The 23,001-nt window shown below is 36.5% G+C and overlaps 1 protein-coding gene across 1 annotated transcript in view; it reads left to right on the forward strand.

Annotated features, from left to right (window-relative positions):
* The window catches only part of LOC138157377 (contactin-associated protein-like 2), a 2,155,842-nt gene that overhangs the window by 1,182,095 nt on the left and 950,746 nt on the right, over positions 1-23,001 (forward strand). The window contains exon 11 of the mRNA XM_069082919.1: positions 10,652-10,771. Within this exon, the coding sequence (XP_068939020.1) occupies positions 10,652-10,771 (120 nt within the window). The remainder of the gene's footprint in view (positions 1-10,651; positions 10,772-23,001) is intronic.

The raw sequence follows: 23,001 nt of genomic DNA on the forward strand, positions 1-23,001 counted from the left end.
CTGGAGGCTGATGTATATTGATTGTTATTTGGGACACAAGAACAGGGACTATTACCATTATGGCAGGAAGGAATCAGCACATTGGGAGAGCATGTTCTGGGTATGCTGTTCAATGAGATTAGAGAGGAGATAGGCCCTGTGGAGTGATATTAGAGTGAGTAAATGGATTGGTGTTATAGACATGGTGTTTGGGAGATGCCTTGATCCATTAGGATTTGTTTTTAGAGCAGAAGGCATAAGGATAGAGACCATGTCATTCAGGGTTGTGGTCTGATGTCTAAATCTTCTTCTCCTTATGCTTATTTCTCTGCCCATTACCCCGTCACTACATTAGCACTGTGTAATAGCAAAGAATGAACTTTGGTGTAAAATCTGTGTCTAATTACATAATACCTGCCTTGTATACTATTGATCTGTTGGTTTCTTTGCACATTAGAAGCAGTGGGCTCTATGAAATGTGATAGGTACATAGGCTACAGCTCCCATCACTTTAGGTTGGTGGGAATCATGTAGAAGTGAAAGGGAGTTATATAAAATCATAGGTTCATAGCTCAAGATTAGGAAGAGATCTTCTTAGAGGTTATCCAATAAAACATCTTCATTGAATTTTTAAATTTTAAGTTAAGAGGAGGCAGAGCCAAGATGGAAACAGAAACAGGAAAACTCCATATGCTCCCTCCATGACCACCTCAAATACCTATAAAAAATGACTCTAAAGAAACTTTAGGGCTATAGAACCCACAAAGTGACAGAGAGAAACAAACCTCTCACTGAAGGCAGCCTGGCAGGTAGACAAGAAGGGTCTGTTGCAGGACACTGGGAGCAGAGCCCAACCCTGTGTGAGCCTGTGGTTTTAGCCTCAGGGCAGCCCCTGACCAGCCACCAGCTGGAGGGATTTTAGGAGAGTGGACCACCAGCAGCTGTGGCAGTTTGCAGATTTATCAACCCATAAATGCCAAAGACAAAGTGAGAGGTCAGTGTGAACTTTGTGAGAACAGGGGGTCCAGGAGTGCGGTCTGGCATCTGCCCTGCAGAGGTAGAACGGCTGAGGCACTGCTGCCATGCAGTAGCTGCTGTGTGGCAGCTTCAGAGCTCCCAGCCTGCAAATTGTAGGGGGACAAAGCACCCAGTCTGAGGGGTAATTGTTCTTGCTTTAACCTGCTTGAATCTGGATCACTGTCTAGGGTGGAGGTCCTGGGGTGTGTGACCAGGTACAAGAGCTGGTGGAGGCTTCAGAGAGGGTACCCAACTAATAGCTCCAGCAGCTGTGAAAACCCCAGTGATTTGAGACAAAGCTCTCCTCTCTGGAAGCAGAGTTCTACTACGGCTCAAAAGTTAAGTAACTGAGTGGCAACATAAGCAAGCAAAGGAAGCAAAGAAAGCACAGCAATTCAACTTTGGATTCCTTTTTTGGGGATAAAAAGGATCAAAGCATGGAACAGGAGGAAGAAAATGAGGTCTGAACTCCTGCACCAAAAGTTTCCAAGAAAAATATGAATTGGTTACAGGCCATAGAAGAGTTAAAGAAGGATTTTGAAAACCAAATAAGTGAAGTAAAGGAAAAATTGGGAAGAGAAATGAGAATGATGCAAGAAAATCATGAAAAGAGAGTCAACAACCTGACTGAAGAAAATAACACCTTGAAAAATAGACTAACTCAAAAGGCAAAAGGGATTCAAAAAGCCAAGGAGAAGAAGAATGCCTTAAAAAGCCAAATTTGCCAGATAGAAAAAGAATCTCAAAAGCTCACTAAAGAGAATAATTCCTTCAGAATTAGATTGGAGAAAATGGATTCCAATGACTTTATGAGAAATCAAGATACTATTAAACAGATCCAAACAAATTAAAAAATAGATGGCAATGTGAAATATCTCCTTGAAAAAACCACTGACCTGGAAAATAGATCCAGGAGAGATAATTTAAAAATTATTGGACTAACTGAAAGCCATGATCAAAAAAAGAACCTAGAAATCATCTTTCAAGAAATTCTCAAGGAAAATTGTCCTGATCTTTTAGAACCAGAGGGCAAAATAGAGGTTGAAAGAATCCACTGATCATCTCCTGAAAAAGATCCCAAAAAGAAAACACCTAGGAATATTATAAGTCAGGTTCCATAGTTCCCAAATCAAAGAGAAAATATTATAAGCAGCCAGGAGGAAACAATTTGAACAGTGTGGAAACACAATGAGGATAACACAGGATCTGGCAGCTTCTACACTGAGGGATTGAAGGGCTTGCAATATGATATTCTGGAGGTCCAAGGAGCTGGGATCAAAACCAATAGTCACCTACTCAGCAAAACTGAGTATAATGTTTCAGGGGAAAATATGGTCATTCAATGAAATAGAGAGCTTTCAAGCATTCTTGATGAAAAAAACCAGAGTTGAAAAGAAAATTTGACATTCAGATACAAGAAGCAAGAGAAGATAAACAGGGAAAAGAAATCATAAGGAACTTATCAAAGTTGAACTATTTACATTCCTACATGGAAAAATGATAATTGTAACTTATGAAACTTTTCTCAGTATGAGAATAGTTGAAGGGAATATAAATGTGTATATAATATGTATATATGTATGTATACATCCATATATATGTCTATATAGGAGGGTATATGGGCATTTGAATACATACGTGAGTATGTGTATTTATGTGTACAGGTGTACGTAGACAGAGGGCACAGGACCAGTGAATAGGAAGGGATGATACTTAAAAGGTTAAATTGAGAGGTGAGAGGAATATAATGAGAGGAGATGGGGAGAGATAGAATGGGGTAAATTATCTCATGTAGAAGAGACAAGGGAAAAATGTTACAATGGAAGGGAAGAACAGGAAGGCAAAAGAGAATGAGTCAATCTTACTCTTATTGAATTTGGCTTATGGAGGGAATGATATGTACACTAAATAGGTTATCTCACCCTACAGGAGAGTAGAGGGAAGGGGATGTGAGGGGGGATGATGGAGGAGAGGGCAGGTTGAGGGGGAGGGAAGTTGGAAGCACACATTTTGAAAAGGGACAGGGTCAAAGTAGAGAATAGAACAAGTGGGGGCAGAATAGGATGGAGGGAAATATAGTCAATCTTTCACAATATGTCGACTATGGAAATATTTTGCATAGCTACACATGTACAACCTATATTGAATTGCTTATCTTCCCAGTAAGGGTGGGTGATGAGGGAGGAAGGGAAAGAATCTGGAATTCAAAGTTTTAAAATCAAATGTTTAAAAAATATGTTATTATTATTATTATTTTTTTACATGCAACTGGGAAATAAGTTATACAGGCACTTGGGTATAGAGATCCATCTTGCCCTACTGGAAAGTCAGAGGGGGAATGGGGGAGGATATAGGAGAGAGCAGATTGGGGGAGGGGATATACAGTGGGTTTGCTGATTTGGGGTGGTGGGTAGGGAAAAGAGAGGGAAAAAATTTGTAACTCAAAATCTTGTGGAAATGAATGATGTAAACTAAAAATAAACATAAAATTAAATTAAAAAAACAATAAAATTTAAATTAAATGTTTGTTTAAAGATAGATTCTCTCTCCCTTGTCCACCCTAGAAGTGTAGGAGCCTCTCACAGGCCCTATGCTACCAAGATCACAACAAGACCTCCAACATGTTCTAAGGCAATCCTACCCCTCCCAACCCCTCCATCCAAAGGCTCAATGCTCAATTTAATGTAAAGAACCTTCTTAGCTTACTATTGCTCAGAATTCCTATACTTCAGAGATTTGCCAACATCTCAAGTCCTGGGATCACGGGCATGTGCTATCATACAGTCTTTTTGTTTAAAAATTTTGCTTTTGTGATCTTAATTATCAATAAACAAAAACATTTTAATATCCAGAGAACATCAAATAGCAGCAAATAAAAATTGTGAAATTCTCTTACATAAACTTTTAAAAAGAGATATAGGTTTATATTACATTTAATAAGTTAATAACAAATGTGCTCCTTCTTGTCTCTCCTTGTAAACTTTTCTTTGATGAATTTAAACAAATATTAAAACTCTTTTAATTTGGAACTATATCCTCCAAGTTGTACAAGTAAGGAAACTGAGGCTCAGAAATATTAAGGGACTTGGTTACAATGTAACCAAGGTTACAGTGGTTGAAGAGCTGGGCTTGGACCTCGATATAGTTATTGACAGAAGATTGCCTTTTACCGGACAATCATTGAAAATAGAAGAAGGCAGAAGCTTTTCCAGGTCAACACCAAGCAGTTATTAGGATTCACATTTTTAGTGGAGAAGATCTGGGAACTCATCCTGTTTGTTAATCTGGGAAGAGCTACACTAGACTATGTGTTATCCTGAGTGAACAACAATAGCCTCAAAACAATTCAGGATGATGTTTGGGGAAAATTGGTGAGGTGTTATCATTGGGTGACATAGCTTCAGTGTACTCAGCATTAGTTGGGGTGCAAGGCCCTTGCTGTAATACATGAATGAGTTGTCACTTGAGAACCAACTTGGACTAGGAAGAGGTGGTGTGAGTAAACATTTTAAAGAAGGGTTTAATTAATGAACTCCAAGATACTGTAGGGAGAGCATCTTGTCCTAGTCAACCTGGAATATATGATAAACATGTTTGTCAAGCGAAATGATAGATGGAAACTTCAGAAGTGGAAGGAGATACATGGTAGATGCAAGGAACATGTCCTCGTGCTTCATAATTCCTACGGCACCTCATTCAGTGATGAGGAGGAGGACAAGTAGGGGGAAGAAAATATACAGAATATATGTGACTTCTTTTACTTTCATACCTGAATTTTTACATGATTTGTGAAATTGCCACAGCTCCAAGTATTAGTTTTGAACATTTACTTGGACTTCTTCTCAGAAAGGTAGAATAATTTAAGGTATTTTATCAGGGACTAGAATTTTCAAAAGAGAAAAATTACTTTGCCAATAATTGATGAACTTGATGTGTCCATTTACTTTACCCTCAGTCCAATTACTTTGTCAGTATTCATGAGTTGATTAGTCACCTCTTTAGTATGCAGGTTTTAAATTGTTCAGGTTCTTCAACAACCATCTCTCAAACCACCTGCAGTCTCTGGATCCCACCTCTAGTTTTATGAATGCTTTTCAGATCTGATGTTCATTAATTGTGTACAGCAGCCAGAAGGGCATCAACTGTACTGTTAATAAACACATGGCACATATAATAGTTTTAACCTCAATATTTTCCCTCAAAACTTTGTATGCTCCCAGAAGGATACCAGGTAGAATAGTTTCTATTGTTGAAAATTTGATTTGGCTTCCTTTTAAGTGAGTGGTCCTCAGCAATTAATTAATTCAGTGTAAACAAACAACACTAACAATGAAAAACTCCTATTGACCACCTGCTTATTATGTGTAAGGCATTCTGTTATAAATGAGGTTCTACTTTACACAGAGCTTACATGATAGTGAGGGAAGATAAAATATTCACAAATAGCAATGATACAAAATAGTACCTAAGTGTATAAGGACATATAAACTACTTTGCAAGATCTCTGGAGGGATAGATTACTTTTGTCCTGGGGAAGGTTAGGATCTGAGAAGGCTTTAAGGAGATAACATTTTAAATGAGCGGTAAAGGAATGACCTGTAAGGTTTCAACAAGCAGAGGGAGGAAGGACTGGGAAGGAAGGGTATTTCAGCATCAACAAATGAAAGGAAAAAGGAAAACTCAGCACATGATAGGTCATTTAATTTAAATGGAGTTGAACACAGTTAAGGTGGGAGAGGAAAGGGAGAAGGTTGAAGAAACAAACTGGTGTACATTCTGTTTAGAATCCTATATGCCTTGTAATGAAATGTTCATATATTTTTAAAGGCTAACTCCACTTTTCTAAATGTTATACCTTTTAGAAACTGAAATACATTAAAATGGCATGTTATCTATGGTGACAATTGAACTATCAATGGCTATCCCCATGAATACAGAAGGAAGGAGAGAGTATATATGATTTAAGAGGTTTCAAAAAGATATTTTGGTCCTAACATATTCCCTCAACTACATAACAAGGCATCCAAAATCCCAAATTAATAAATTAACAAATAATCCTTTGGTGTTCATTGTGTAAAAGGTAGTAATATTAGAAAAATGAAATTGACTTTTCCCTCAAGGAGTTTTCATTCTGTTGGTTGGAAACGATAAACAGATACAAACTAATACAAGATAATATGAGGAGAGAGAAAATACTAATAAGTAGAGGAAATCAGTGAGTTACCCAGAATAGGTGGTACTGAAATGGAACTCTGAAAGAAGATAAGAATTCTGACAGGCAGAAATGAAGGCAAAGTATATTTTAAACATTGAGATAGCTCTGTGGAAGAGTAAGATGTAATGCTGAGTTTTTTGGTGAAATACTAATAATTTAGAACATAGAGTGCAAGGAAATGTGAAATAAGACTAGATAAATAGGTTTGAGTCAAATTGTGATGTCATCACTTTCCAGATTAAATATAAAATCTTCTATTTGGCTTTCAAAGCCCTTCAAATTTTGACCCCTTCATACTTTTCCAGTCTTTTTATGCTTCACACCCCTCCAAATACTCTTTGATCCAATAACACTGACATCTTTACTGTTTCTTGTACAAGACACTTCCTCCCCAGGCTATGGACCTTTTTCACTTGTTCTTCACTTGCCTGAAATGGACTCATCCCTACCTGCTGGTCTCCCTGGATTCCTTCAAGTCCCAGCTAACATCCCATCTTCTACAGGAAATCTTTTCTGATCCTCCTCTATGCCACTGACTTACCTCTTTTGACTGTCTCCAATGTATTCTGCAGTTTTAATTATTCTGTCTCTAGTATGTCCTCCAAATAATTATTTGTTCTAGATTGTTTTCATTTTCTCTCCCCAATTAACCCATTACCTCCTTGAAGGCAGGGATCTTTTTTTGTCTTTCTTTGTATTTTCAGCACCTAGCACAATGCCTGGAACATAGTAGGCACTTAATAAATGTTTATTGACCAACTATGTTAGTGTGTTCTTTATCCTAGAGGCAAAAGGGACATCTTGAAGGTTTTTGAGCATGTGGATGCATTAGGAAGATAATTTTATTAGCTGTGTGAATGTGAACTGTTTAAGTGAGTTACTGATAAAGAAAATAGTTAATGGACAGCAAAAATTATACTGACATTAATTATACCTTGATAATGAAGTTTAATCAATATTTATCAATAGTTATAAAAATGTGAACCAAAGGAGCCTAAAAAGAACCTTGATAACAAACCATTTAAGTGCCAAGCAGAGAGAGTCTGACCGTCAGATGCGACAGTAGCTTAAAATAGAAATTTTTTAAATAAAATCTCATGAAAAAGCATAATGGATAATCATGAGTGGTGTCACCTCATTACAGAGCAAAGGAGTGAAGGGTAGAACAAATTTCAAAAGAGCTTAACAAAAGATCCAACACAACAAACTTGTCCAGATGCAACTTAAGGATAAAATTGAAAGAGGAAAATAAATGTGAAAAAATGAAATAGAACTTCAAGAATTTTTCATAACTATATTTTTTCACCACCAATAATTACCACACTTGGACTCTAACTTGACCATTTTTAATGTGCTTATAAGAGGACGTAGAAATAACGCAGAGAACAAAAAAAAATGGGAAATTTACCCACATGTAAGATGTAAGTGATCAAGAGTACATAGAACCAAATGTACATAGAAGAGATCTGTGCTATATAGGTGACACAGTACTGGGAGTGGTGAGGAATCGATTCACAAAGTATGTGAAGGAATGGAAGATCTCAGAGCTGTGAAAAAAAATTTGAACATTATTAATTCCAAAAAAAGGGAGATACCACCAAGAATGTCAGCACTTAACAACCTATAAGCCTAGTTACTCATCTCATCCATACATTCATTGAAGGCATCCTACATGATGATATTAACAGTGAATAAAAAGGATTTTGCAAGTAACATACAATAACGTGCAATGTCTTGACTTTTACAATGACTGAAAGATACAGAGAATATAAAATGCTATTTTGCTTATTGTTTGTTATTTAAAAGAATGTAATTTGGTGGAACAAAACAATGCATCAGAGTAGGAATTCTTGGATTGGAAAAACATATTTGGATAACCACATCTCAATTTTCCTTTGTACCACTATGCATTTCATTTTATGCATTTAAAAATTATTCCCATTATTGTGCTATAAGAAATGATGAATAGGTAGACTTCAAAAAACCTGGATTTATATGAACTGATGCTGAGTGAAGTGAGCAGAAACAAGAAAACACTGCACACAGCAAAAACCACAATCTATGATGACTGATTTTGATAGATTTAGCCCTTCTCCGCATGTAAGGACTTAAAACAATTCCAAAGGACTCATGAGATGGAAAATGCCATCCATATCCAGAGAAAGAACTATGGAGTCTGAATGCAGAGCGAAACAGACTATTTCTTTTTTGTGTGTTTTGTTTCATTTTTTTCTTTCTCATGGTTTCTTCCATGCATTGTAATTCTTCTATACAACATGACTAAAGTGAAAATATGCTTAATAGGAATGTATATGTAGAGCTTATATCAGATTGCAGGTCATCTTAGGGAGGAAGGGGGAAAAATTAAAACATATGGAAGTAAATGTTGAAAACTAAAATAAATAAACAAACAAATAAAGAAAAAAAAAAGAAAATTATTCCCAGAATGGGTCCATAGCTTTCACCATACTACCAAAATTCTGCATGACACAAAAAGCTCAATCCTTGCCTTAAATTTCTCTTCCATCGGTGTATCTCCCATTTTCATAGCTTAAAAGTTGTAATAACATAAATAAAAAAAAATTAACCATCTCTAAAACATAAATATCAAGCGAGGTGTAAAACAAGGAGATGGATGCTTATGACATGTGTTCACCACTAGGATAGAGGATATTCATCACAGAGTCTAAGTTGGAGAGAAGTTCCTTGCAGACATGGTTCTCCATATGCTCTTGTTTGAGAATAATGTCATACTGTATCATCCCATAATCCCCTGAATAAAGATCTGTAATTGCTCACAAGTTTGGCTTGACCACCAAGACAGGAAAGACCAAGTGGTTGAAGAATGTCCATCACCAAGTTTCTGACATGCAGAGAAATCTTGAAAAATATATTGATCTTCCTTAAAATGTCTGCAAGTGTCAACCATTCATTCAAGAAATTTTATCACAAAAGAACAAAGGATCATGTGGGAGTTTGAAAGATAGAAATGCCTTCCAGAGATTATTTTTTAGACATATGAGAAAACTGTGAAAATTGTAAGGTAGAAGGAAAGAATACTTTAAAGAAAATGAAGATAAAATGGTGGGGCAGGGTAGAGGGGACATAGAGGAATGCAATTTTAAGCACTAGATTCTACTCAGGAATCCATGTGGGTGAATATCAGTAGGAGGTGGGGGATGAGGTAAATAAGATAGGCAAATACAAGGTTCTACAAGGGAAGAGGAAATGTGGAAACCAAATGAATGAATGAATGAATGATTCACCAAATTCCATCTCTTCCTGTTTCACAGGAGATGATATCAGAACTATTTAAGTGCCCTTTCCAATGATTATTAAAGGGAATGTACTAGAATCTTTGTTTTTTGCCAGAAAGACTCAAAGCTTGTATAAGTGAACTTTAGAAATAAGTTTATTTGCCATTAAACTGCCAATCCAAAGCTGTTAAAAAGTTTTCTCCATAGAATTCTAAAAGAACTTCTATCAGGAAGAAATATAAATGGCCACCTTTTATTTCTGGAAAACAGGTGCAGGCCCCTTGAAAAGATGAAAATACATCAACCTCAGCATGGGAACAGGAGCAATAACAACTAAAAAGAACATATCATTTAATTACACTAGTGTCTCACTTTCTGTGAAAGGAAGATTTGATGCAATTAAAGCACCTGTAACTAATAAAATTATCCAGTGGGTATTTTCTTTCCACTTTTTTGTTCTCTCCCCTGGATAAAGGGAGAGATAGGATTACATTATTTGTGCCAGTATGGTTTCTTTTCTTTAGTCTCTTATTTCTTCTAGACCCTTAGTATCTGACAGCTATCCCACAACAATGGAGACCCATTCTCTACTGATTATCTCTAACTCAGTGGGGCCTCCCCTCCTTATGGATTCTTTAAAATCAAACCAAACAGAGAAAGGAGATTATTTATTTATAAAAAAGTGGGGTGGGACACTAAATGAGTTGAGATTAAAATGGAGATGAACTACATTAAACACAACCTTTAATTTATTTAGTAACTGATTAATTGATTGATTGACCCTAAATTGCAAAGCTATGCCATCTGGTATTATGACAATAGATAGAAATTAGAAACATCTAGTTATTTGCTTGGTATAATTTCCAGGTTTGTCCAGAAAGATGTTAGCTTTGCAAAAATGTTTCATGTTCATTCAAGTGGAATTATCTTCCTTTGGGCTTTTAGGTTAGAACAGTATGAGAATATGGTACATTTGCCACACCATTGAACTTAATTGGGGGTGGGCGGGGTAGGATCAGGGTAGAGGGAATAATTATAAGTGAAGAAAGACATCTTAAGCAATGTTTTAACAGACTCAAATGCACCATTTTTGTGTAAATATGAAATGAAAAAAAATTAGAGAAATGTTGATAGGGAATCATGGTTTTCATTGTACTTAGATCAATTTTGGTTTGTTTTTCAGCTATCTATGAACTTTCCTGTGAAGCTTATAAACACCTAGGCAAAACCTCAAATTTTTACTGGATCGATCCTGATGGCAGTGGGGCTCTGGGGCCTCTGAAAGTTTACTGCAACATGACAGGTAACTATGTCATATTCATGTTTTATGAAGACAATCTAATGATATATTCAGAATAAAAGGTATCCAATGAAGTTCAGTTTTGTTTTTCGCTACTTTTTTTATTCCAGCATTTTACATATTGAATATTACAAAATGTTGTGATAGCCACATAAATGAAATTACAGCTATGCAAAACCACAAACTAGTTGTCAAAAATGTAAAATTGTTCTTGTAAGAGTAAAGCCTTAGAGCACTACAGTAAGAAACCTTGCTTTCCAATTTAAGCAATCAAGGATATGCATTTAAAAAGTCAATACACAGAAGAAAGAACCCCAAAGTTAAATATTTTAAGACTATAGTCAATTTAGTGAATGAGGAAAGTGACTGTTGAGGTGGTAACCACAGTTCATAGTGTTGGGGAGATAACTGAGTATTGTGTGATTGCCTTACACAGGTATTTTTATTACAGAAACTAGTAATTCCTGATTAAAATATGCTGTATTTTTATTTTTTTGTTATTCATATTTTTAAAAAAATTTATTTTGGTAATACTACACAGAGAATGAGAGGGAATATAATAAAGTGGACTAAAAATGACCAGGAACACCTGTTTTCAAGTAGCAGGCCTAACACACTACCTCTTTGACCATGAGAATTACTGAATCTTTTAGTGTTTTTGTGACTAAGCTCTCTAAGACAGAGGCATCAAAGATGCAGTCCATAGGCCATATTTAGCTCATAATACCCTTGAACCAGATTTAAATGTGATTTGGGAATATTTAACATAATAAAAAATTCAGTAGATTTTTATTACATTTTGAAAATAAGACAATATGCAACCTGTAGGGATCCTTATATACAGATTTTTGTTGTTGTCGAGTTGTTTAAGTCATATTCAACTCTTTGTAACCCTATTTGTTTGTTTGTTTGTTTTTTGGTAAATGTTGGAGTGGTTTCCATTTCCTTCTCCAACTCATTGTACAGATGAGTAACTAAGGCAAACATGGTTAAGTGACTTGCCCAGGGTCACCCAGCTAGTAAATGTCTGTCCCTACATTTGAACTCTTCAATTTTCCTGACTTCATGCCCAGCACTCTCTCCATCGTGCCACCTAGTTAGCCCATGTACAGATTAGTGACATCTTTTCTATTTATTTTTGATACAAGTTCTCGAAGACTACAAATTTGAGCCACACTCTTATTTAGAGGAAAGCGTTTTGACGTTGTAGTGTTAACTTGTAGTCTTGGGATTCGAATGGGAAATCCCAGCTCTGCCACTTAGTATATATGGGATATTGGACAATTCACTTAACCTCTCTGGTCTGCATTTTTTCATCATCTGTGAAGTGAAAGTGTCGGACCAGGGGCACCTAGGTGGTGCACTGAATAGAGCACCGGCCCTGGAATCAGGAAGACCTGAGTTCAAATTCAGCCTCAGACACTTATCACAAAAGCTAGCTGTGTGACCTTGGGCAAGTCACTTAACCCCAATTGCCCTCCAAAAAAAAGCAAAAAAAAAGTGTTGGACCAGATGAGCTCTGAGGTCTCTTCCACCTTTCAAACTATGATTGCATGAGACAGATTTCCAACAGTTTCTATGTGAGTGGATGGAATTTTGACAGTGGGAAATTTCTACACCACATACACACACACACAAATTTAAAATTCACTGATCTGTTACCAAAAAAAAACCAAAAAACAAAAACACATCCAGCATCCTTAGCCTCTACATCAAGGATGGGGAACCTACAGCCTCGAGGCTGCCTTTGGACTGAATCCATGTTTTACAGAACAAATCCTTTTATTAAGGCTATTCATTCTGTGAAGTTTGGATTTAGTTAAAGGTTTGCCCTTGAGCACCAAGTGGGCCACATGTGCCCTGGAGGTCACAGGGTCCCCACCTGTGCTCCGCATCATTAGGATCTAAGGCAGAATCCTAGCTCTTCCTTTGTCCATGCAAAATTAAGGAAAGCTATACATAAACCCTGGAAAAAAATCTGACAACAATAAACATCCCTGTGATTCCCCCAAAAAACATAGTTGGGATTCCTTAGTTGGGGAACAGAGGTGAAGGTGCTCCTGGTTCATTTCCATTGCAAGTTGGGGCTAGAGAATACGATTTTAAGTCTTTGTAATCTTCTAGACTTTAAAGGTCCAAGGGTAGTTCTGAGTCTTTTTTTTTCAGAGAAGAAGGCATATACAGGGCCTTCCAAAAGGTGCACTTTTAAGCTATTAAAGTTTATACATTAAAGCTATTAAACCTTGAAATCACATCAAGATTTTTGGAACACCCTATTACATTGGCCCCTGTAAGCTGTTTTCTTTCCTCATGCCTGAGTAAATCAAATCAACAAGCATTTATTAAGTACCCACTATGTGTTAGGCACTGTAGATAACTTTAACTGTAGCAGTTGTGGAAGTATGTCATGAAGAGTAATCAGCTGAATTTGAGGTTCTCTGTCATGTGTATCAGACAGGCAAAGATGACAAAAGAGGAAAATGATACATGTTGGAGGCACTGTGGTAAAACAGGCACATTGTGATACCATTAGCAAAGCTATGAATTCCAAGCATTATGGAAAGCAATTTGGAACTATGCCCAAGAAGTTACTAAGCTGCGAATGCCTTTGTATTGTTAAGACTTTACTTCATACTGAACAAAGGAAAAGTGTCTATATATATATACAAAAATATTTTACCAGCTCTTTTTTATAGTAACATGGCGAGTGTAATGGAATATTGTTGGGCCATTAAGAAATGACAAAATGGATGGTTTCAGAGAAAAAATCAGAGGAAACTGGGAGCTTCTTTCAACCAGTGTAGCTCAAAATAGAATTTCCTTTGCATAGCATTCAAATTAAAGTCTCATTTGCAGTTTGGGATTTTATAGCCCTCTGAAGCAGTCCATCTGACTGTTTTCTCTAATGCTATTTTGTTTGAATTGCTAACAGTTTCTCAATTTCATAGTCTCACCTAACACCTTACAATTTTTGTTATGCCCCATCTGACTTTTTGTCTCTTTTTTATCTGTCTCTGGGCATCTTTCTCTTTTTCTTTCTCTCTTTCTTCCATTCCTCCCACTTTCTTCTTATTATTCTCATCTCTCCTTCCTATTTCCTTCCCTTCCTCCATTGTATAGTTTTGGTTTTGGTTGTTGTTGCTTTTTTCCCCCAGTCTTTCAAATGCATTTTTTATTTTTGTTTTTCTGATGGTGCTGTCAACATCTCAGGAGTAAACTTGGACTTTCATTGGTTCATATCATTTCTTTATGTGGAGCACTTCCCCTTTCTAGGTCAGTAATAATAATGACGATATTAACAATATATATAAACATATAATCACAATGTATGTGTATACATTAAGAATCTATGATTTCATCACAGTAGGAATAAGGACAGCTGACATTTCTATTATGCTTCATATTATTATCTCATTTGATATTCATACATTGTAAAGTTGGTCGTTTGGTTATTCTTATAGTTATTTTACAGACATTGGAGTTGAAAGTTAAGGGATTCTCTTCAGCACACTATATGAAAGAAGTTTATAAAAATATTTTTTAAATTAGTTGAAAGGTCAGAAAAAAGTCAAAAAAGTGGTAGAAAAAAAGCAGACTTACACAGATCTTCTCACTCCTTGCCTGGTATTCCTTTCATTATACCATGCTGTTTCTAGATTATTAGTAAGTAATAATGGGCTAAAACTACACTCAACAACATGCCTGAACCCCAGCATAAGACTTTCTGAATTCTAAGCTTTGTCATTTGTCCAAGTTTGCTGTCCCCACTCTACTTTGCAAGCACTGTGACTGTGTTCACATTCTGGAAATTTCATTTCATTTTACAAGCCAAGTTAAAAGCATTTTGTGCTCTGGATTATGAAGTGTGAAGCCCAAATATAGAACACCTACTGGGTTTCTTCTTACACTAATTTTGTGGTTTTATCAAAAAAGCTATTGAGTTTGTTTACATGATTTGTATTATATAAAGCCCTGGGGCCTAGCTGATCAAATTCTATTATTGTCCATAATAGTATGAGCTGTTCTTTCCTCTTTATTCTAATACTTAGAGAGAGCTGATTGCTGTAGTCCCTAAACACATTACATAAAATATGCTCAGAACTTTGGGTAGGAGACTTGCTAGAAAAGGGATAACAATGCATGACTGCACCAGCAGGATTAGTTCAAGGTAAGAAGGCCAATAACTCAACCGTTGTCCCATCCATCCTGTTAGCAGTCTCCATGCAGTATTAAAACTTTTCTGAGTACTTATAAGATTATAGTATCAGGATTTAGAGTTAGAAGGGAACTTAAAAGTCACTTAATGCAGCCATCTCATTTTTCAGATGAGGTAAATGAGAATTCAGAGGTCAAGCAAGTTATTCAGGGACATCAAGCCTCGTGATTAACTTCAGTTTCTAGGTTTTGTATTTTTTTTTCCTACCTTCTCATGGAGAAGAACAAAACTAAACTAAACCTAATTGACGGTTTGCATTTTTCCACGTTCAAGGTTTTGTAAATTTCTACAAATTAAAATGGCAATGCTACTAAGAGACAATGTAGTGTAGTCAATTCAAGTCTTTATTTAGAAAGTAACTGTGACTTTGAGTCAATAAATTTAACTTCTCTCTACCTCACTTTCTTCATCTATAAAATAAGAGAGTTGACCTTTATGACCTCTAAGCATCCTCCTACCTCTTGATATCAGTGCTTCTATGGTCTGTAATCCTATGCCTGTGAGATAAAGACTACCAGTCTTAATCCTACAGGCTGAGTGCAACCCAAGGCTTATTCCTTCCCTAAATTTGATAAATAAAGTAAGACAAGGGCCTGGATAGCAAAACCGTAGTGAAATCTGTCATATAGCAAAATTACATTAGACTGGGATCTAGAAAAGCTGGATTGAACCCTAAATCTTTTAACAGTCTGGGTCACATTGGGCAGTTCATTTAGCCTCAATTTTCTCATCTTTAAAAGAAGAGTGATAATATTTTCCCTGCTTATCTCACAGGGTAGTTATGAAGGCCAAATGAGAGAATATATCTAAAGTGCTTTGAAAACAAAACTATGTAAATGTTGATGAAAATTAACAACTAAGAAATCAATCACAGAAGCTTGTTTATATAAAATAATACTATTGCTATGATGACATGTGGAAAGATAAACCTGGGAACTTTTTTTTTTCTTTTTGGAGGGCAATTGGGGTTAAGTGACTTGCCCAAGGTCACATAGCTAGTTTTTTTGTTAAGTGTCTGAGGCCGGATTTGAACTCAGGTCCGACTGGCTCCAAGGCCAGTGCTCTATTCACTATCCCACCTAGCCACCCTTGAACCTGGGAACTTTAATGATACAGGCGATTCCCCTATGTCCTTCTTTTTCAAAGAGGAGCTTCCTGAGCCTTGGAATAAAGTTTTAGGCCCTAATGATTAACATTATATTATATTGCTGAGATCTCCTCATAGCCTCTGGGCCTGTTCTTTTGTACCTGAGAGACTTTATGCAACTCCTAGAGTTTTGTACTTCAGTCATGAAATATTATGTCTCTTTAACTGTTACTCCAAATTCTGGTGCCAGGTCATATTTATTACTTTTTCTTATACATAAGTAATGTATTTAAGTCATTATCCTTCCCCACCTATTTTTCAAACACTTATCATGTAATTTTATAGCATATATTACAGAATTCATGCTGACCCTTGATTCTAGTATGTGCTAAGTTTCCCATCACTCCTTTTCTTCATTATTTATCATTTGGTCAATAACTATTTCTTCCAAATACTTGCTATTTCCTAATTGTTCAATTAATGCATTTTATCAGAAATAGTTTGAAATTAAATTAATAGCTAAGTGATTAGGGGATCTGCATTAATTTTAGGTCCTGATTCAACTATGAGTATTTTCTCTAAAGGAGTATGTTTTTTCCCTTTCTTTCTAGACTGCTTCTAGGAATCTATGGGAGGAGAGATTTCTTCTCTATCTACCTCAGTTTCTTTCTTTGTACAAAGTCTGTCTTTGTGGATCAAGAAATTGTCTTATTGATGACATAGAGAATTCAACCTTCCAGTGTCTATCTATCCAGTTTCAGATAGAAACATTTTGTATCGTTTAGTGTATAGCTTATGTATTTTCAATGCTTCTGTATCTTGGTTGCCTTCTCATCCTGAAAGAAAATTAGTTTTCAATGGTACAGGTTTCCTCATCTGATTTTGAAATCTGGGAGAAGTCACAGCTTCTACCTTGCTCTGAAGCAAACTCTTCCTGCTATATACATGTCTTAGATGAAAGTTTTATTATAACAAAAGGTTCATTGGCTGACTGACAGGATCATTTAATCACATATTTGGGGCAGGAAGTAACATTGGAACCCCTTCTTTTTCATGGATGAAGGGATTGAAATGGAGAGCAGAGAACAAGTGATTTGCCCGGGGTCATTTATGTAGTGGGCAAGAGAAGTACAATTTAGATTGTGGGTTCACTGTGAGCAGAGACTGTTTGTTGGATGCCTTTCTTTGCATCCCCAGGACTTAACACAGTTACCTTCCCACAGTAAATACTTTACAAATGCTTGTCGACTGACTGATTTGCTTCTTGACATCTTGGTTAACCTACATTACTCTTTTCTATCCTTTATGAATCTTTTACCTAAAGTTGCTCCCCTTCTCCTCCTAGGGAATATTCCCCTCTTTCCCTCCTTATATTTCCTGCTCAACTGCTCCATCCTCTCCTGGAAAATTCCCCTTTGTTAGAGATGTTTTACCCTCCTAACATCATGTCTTTGCTCTCCCGAGCTGTCTCTGTTCTAATTCTTCCAATCACTCAGTCCTCCCTGCTGAAGTGTGCAGCCATTTCAGTTCATCGCCATCCGTATAAATCTTTGAATTCAATCCAGTTTGTAGAGCCTCAATTGAAAATCTGTAAACTCACAGATCAAAAAACAAGCCCTTTAACTACTCCCTCCCCTCTGTAAGTGATTGCCTGCTCAGGAAAGACTACCCTTTGAATTCTCATTCCATTGATGCTCTCTGACCACCTGTCTTTTTTGTAAACTTCTTCTTTACTCTCTTGCAACCATAGTGATAGTGAAATACTGCCACAAGATTCCATGGCATCATCAATTCAATAGGTTGAAAGGGAGATATAGTCAAGCACAGAGAAATAACTATATGGTAGTGCCAGGGATTTGGGTCTGAAGCTGGGAGTCAAAAGGTAGCCTCAGAACAAAGATGTTAACTGGTATTGAGATATTTAATACACATGAGACTTAGTACAAGAACAACCTGTAACATCATCTTTCTTCAGCATACCCCGCTCTATCTCCACAACCTACCTGCACAATACTTAAAGATAAACCTTTCTAAAACATTGCTTTTGTAGTGTCAATCACCAAATCATAAAAAGCTTTACTCGGGGAGATACCTTGGAGTTCAAGTCCCTTCAGGTTGTAGGCTAGTCTCATCCTTTCCTTCTGAGGCTTTATGAAGTTCATCTATGAGGTCCATAGTCATTTTGTAAATCAGTCACCGACATGACACACATTTATTGGATTAGATTGAACTGTACTCAGCAGAATTTTATAGTTGAAAGAGAAGTAGAAGTTATGTCTATCTAAAGATTCTGCAAATTGGTAAGGATAACTAATATGAAAACTATTTCTACACAAGATCAGGTTTTGAGTGCCATCCTACTATGGCTTTCTTGTGATCTAAATATGCCTTTTAAATTTTAATGGGGTAAAATATCCCAATATACAACTAGGTATTATTTTTTCACATTATAATTTCTTTAATAGCTAGAGTTCTGTATATTTGACCACCAGAAAGGAAGTTTTACTTAATATTTATGAAGAGGCAGAACCCAAAGCAAGGCAGTAAGTTTTCACATAGACAAAATGAGCATGCTTGCATTATTCCTATGTTGGTTTACCCTAAAAGATTACCTGCTATCTGTTGTCAGGTATAATTCTAAGTTTAGTTTAGTAACTATCTCCCAGATCTTTCTTTACTCAGCAGAAGGAACAGTAATAGACCAGCCATAGGCATTATGGAAGACTAGGCAAGATTTCCTCTGTTTCTCACCCTTTCCCCTCGTTTATACCTTTATTCTCTTTTATTCCTGAACCACCGTCTTCCAATAGTCTGGGGAAAACTGACACATTAGGCCACATTAAGTTGTTAATGATTTTTTTTTTCTAATATACTAACTCTCCTAGGAGTTTTGGATTTTCACAGCACTTTAGGGTTAGTAACTTGAAGAAATGGCTCTTTAGTGGTGGAATTTCAGATACAGTGTTCCTCACTTTGGGCTAGTTGGCCTTCCCCTCTATATCAGATACTACCCTTATGAAGTTCCATACTCTGCCTATGTAAGATGAGTCCTATAGCAATGTCAATAAATATCTAATGAATGTCTCATGAAATTTTCTATTTCAATTTTTCTTTCTGAAAGGATTGTGGTTATCTTCACCACATATGCTAACCTACATTTGCTTTAGTTTAATTCAGTAAACAAAAAAGCATTTGTCAAGTGCATCCTATGGGCAAAGCACTCACTATATGAGAATAGGCAGAAGGGTTAGGGACAAGTTACCAGGATGAGTAAGACACAGCCCCTGATTTCAGGGTAGCATTAGTTTTGAGTTAAAGAAGACTTCAGAAAGCATCTTGTCTTACCCAAACCACTCAGTCTAGGAAGAGAAATAAGGCACATATGCATATAACTGCAACAGTAGATTGCAAAGTACTTGAGGTCAGGAGCTACCTTTTGCGGTTTTTTTGTGTCCTCAGAATTTAGCACAGTGCTTGGTACATAGTAGACACTTAATAAATGTTTACTGACTAACAAAATGGAACATGAGAAATTCTGAAGACACTAGAAGGAAGAAGAAAGGTTCTATGAGAAAGCAGCATTTGATTTGGTTCTTAAAAGATGGATGAAATTTCAGTAAATATTTTTGAAGGTCATCTATGAGTAAGCCAATTTTCTGATATGGATACAAAGAATATTAACATGCATTCTCTACCATCCTCTACCAGAGATGACTTGACCTATGCTATTTTTCTAATGGCCCTTAATTATTTCCATTGGTAGAGTCAAAACAGCATTAAAATGAGAATAAAAGGACTTGTCATTAAACTCTAAGTCTGCTGTTTTCTAGTTTCATAATTTTCAGCAAGTCATTGTAATTCTTTCCCTTTTACTTCCTGATTGATTAAATGAAGAAGTTGGCAATATTCTCAATTCTTGCTTCTCAAAGTTGGTAAATGTCTTGATGAAATTATCCCAAATCATGCTTCTTTCTTTGTATTTTAGACTTTATTGAACCATACTTAGCACATTTTTTTGGAATAAACTTATCAACTTCGGGTCGATGTGGACCCAGCCTCACTAGTTTCACTTCTAGAATATCATTAACATGGATAGTTTGACTCCAGTTCAGTTTACCTTTGGCCCTCTATGCATGTCCTTATTCATATTGATTAGCTTAACTATCTTGGCAGTGAGATAAAAGAATTAAACAATGCAAAGTATGAAAAAATTGTCAATATTTCAAGGTATCCTTTTTTTCAATATTTCTAAGGGATATTGATTTAATACCCTGATAGTGCTAGGTTAAAGATCTTTGCAACTCATGGATTTCTTTTAAAACTGTCTTGCTTCAAGAGGGATATTAATTTGCTAGATTTCAATGTAAGTCAAATATAACAAAGTCTCCCTAAAATTTCAAATGCTTAAAAATTATATAAGCCAGTTAACTTTGGCTGTTCTTTTAAAGAAAATTAGAAAGTTCCTTCATTAAAGCAGCCAGAAAGTGACATTTTCAATAGCAATAGGCCAGATGATTCATATATTATCTTCTTTGAAAATGTGAACAATTGGGGCGGCTAGGTGGCTCAGTGAATAGGGCACCAGCCCTGGAGTCAGGAGGACCTGAGTTCAAATCTGACCTCAGACATGGAACACTTACTAACTGTGTAACCTTGGGCAAGTCATTTAACCCCAATTGCCCCTCCAAAAAGAAAAAAATGTGAACACTTGGACTAGGAGACAAAGACTACTCAGAATTTGGGAATATGATATTATAATTTGACTTTACCCTCTTGGATTTTACATTACTTTCCAACTTGACAAATAAATTCTAAGAAGAAAAATTTGCTAAGAATAATTCTAAGATATCAGATATTCCACATAAATGTACTGATGACTTCAGCTGTAAATGACACCAAACAAAATCTATGCATATGTTTATACTTATGTGAGTTGTTGTCAGGGGTATACCAGAGGCATCTCAAACGGCTGATGAGCCAATTATTAAATTTCCAATGTAAACATTTACACCTCAGAAATTAGCATATCATAATATATATATAAGTGCTTAATTTGTTTTCCTTATTAATTATCTAAGCTTAAGAAACTGATGGACAGAATGTTAATAACACAGATCAAACTTAAAAGTGTGTTGTGATTGTATACATACATATATATATATATATATATATATGATATGTTTTTTTCAGAAATCCAGTTGTTAAGCATTTGCCAGCACAACCCCAGATCTCACCCATACCTATCTTCTTTTTCAGTGTACCGTTTTTCCTTTATGATCACCCTTCTCAGAACTCAAATTTTTCCATTCTGTGTGATTGGTAACATAATTGCAAGAAAAAAATTAATTGGATTGTATGTTAGATACCATCTAATACCTAATCCTCTCTGAGGCCTACAGTGGTTGAGTAATTTATCCAGAGATATAAATATTGAAACTAGAACCCCTGATAGTAAATTCAGTATTCTTTTCACTAAACATAATGAGAAACTTTGAAATGATACCTTAACCCAAACAAATTACTTTTATGATGGGAATTCCTGGCCCTTTGAGAAAGTTTTTTTTTTTCAATTTACATTAAATCAAATAATTTCCTCCTCTCCTTATGTTTGGAGCCATCACTCTTTGCTTTAGTCCAGTTTTTCTCTGAACTTGTCCCCAGAGAATTACAGATTCTTAGAATCAGAAAGGATCTCAGGGGAAACTCATTCAATGCATAGTCATGTAAGAATTTCTTCTACAACATGCTCGCCAAGATGTCTTCTAGATTTTGCTTGGAGACATTAAGTGAAGAAGTAGTGCATTTTTCCTTATATCAAATCTAACTTTGTCTTTGGAAGTTCTACCTAGTGCTCCTAGCTCTACTCTCTGGGAACAAACAGAATGAATCAAACCCCTCCATGTGAAAGCCCTTCAGATACATGAAAACAGCTACCTGTGTCCCTTTCCCATTCCTCTACCACCACTAAGTTTGCCTTTTTCAAAATATGCCCCCCTGGTACTTCCAAAGAACCTCATAGAGAATTATCCCAATGCACATCACCACCTTAATAGCCATCTGTGATAGTAATGGCAATTAAAGATTCCCCTGTATTGGCTTGGTTTTCAAATTGATTGTATTAAAACCCAGAGTTTGTTAATCCCACCTGTGGGATGGGCTTGTTGATGTGAAAAGAAAGTCCTGAAGTGGGAGGAGCTGGTGACGTAGATTTGGAGAGACAAGAGAGAGGCGGAAGTTCTTTTTTTTGGAAGCAGCACCTCGTGGAGAGAGAGAGACTAAGAGATTGCTGGTGGCCGCTTTGAATTGCCCTGGACTTTTGAGACCTGCCCCCTGAGCTGCCAAGGACTGAGGAGACATGGCTGTTTTGCTGGTACTTTGTCTGTCTGTTTTGATGTTATTTTGCCAGATTTGTCCACTGGTGAAAGACTGTCCTGTTGAAGAAGTCCTGGAACCTGGCATTTGGTTAAGAAGGCCTGAGACTGTCCTGCAGACAGAGAGTGAATACTGTCCACTGGTGAGGGACAGTACTGAGAGTGAATACTGTCCACTGGTGAGGGACAGTACTGTTGTTGCAGGGGTCTGGAGACTGTCCGGCAGACAGAATGAATACTGTCCACTGGTGAAGGACAGTGCTGTTGTTGCAGGGGTCTGGGAGCCTTTCTGTTGGTTCAGAAGCCCTGAAGAAGGATTTTCTTGTTGTATGTTTACAGAAATCCTGGGAGAGGGCTTTGCTAATGTGTTCAGGGGTTCTAGGGCTGTTCTACAGACAGAGGATAAATTCATGAAGGGACTGGCAATGTATCTTATGGCCTTGCTAAGCCTTGTCTCCCCAGGAACTAAGATTGCTGAGAACTTGCCTCGTGTCAAGATGAAGAAAAGACCTCCATTTGGGTATTAAGTGCTGTGTTTAAACTTGATGTAACTCTGGGG

This window comes from Petaurus breviceps, unplaced genomic scaffold (genome assembly GCF_028583685.1).
Source record: "Petaurus breviceps papuanus isolate PSGF00001 unplaced genomic scaffold, PetGlider_PUasm1.0 112, whole genome shotgun sequence".
NCBI classification, from domain to species: domain Eukaryota; kingdom Metazoa; phylum Chordata; class Mammalia; order Diprotodontia; family Petauridae; genus Petaurus; species Petaurus breviceps.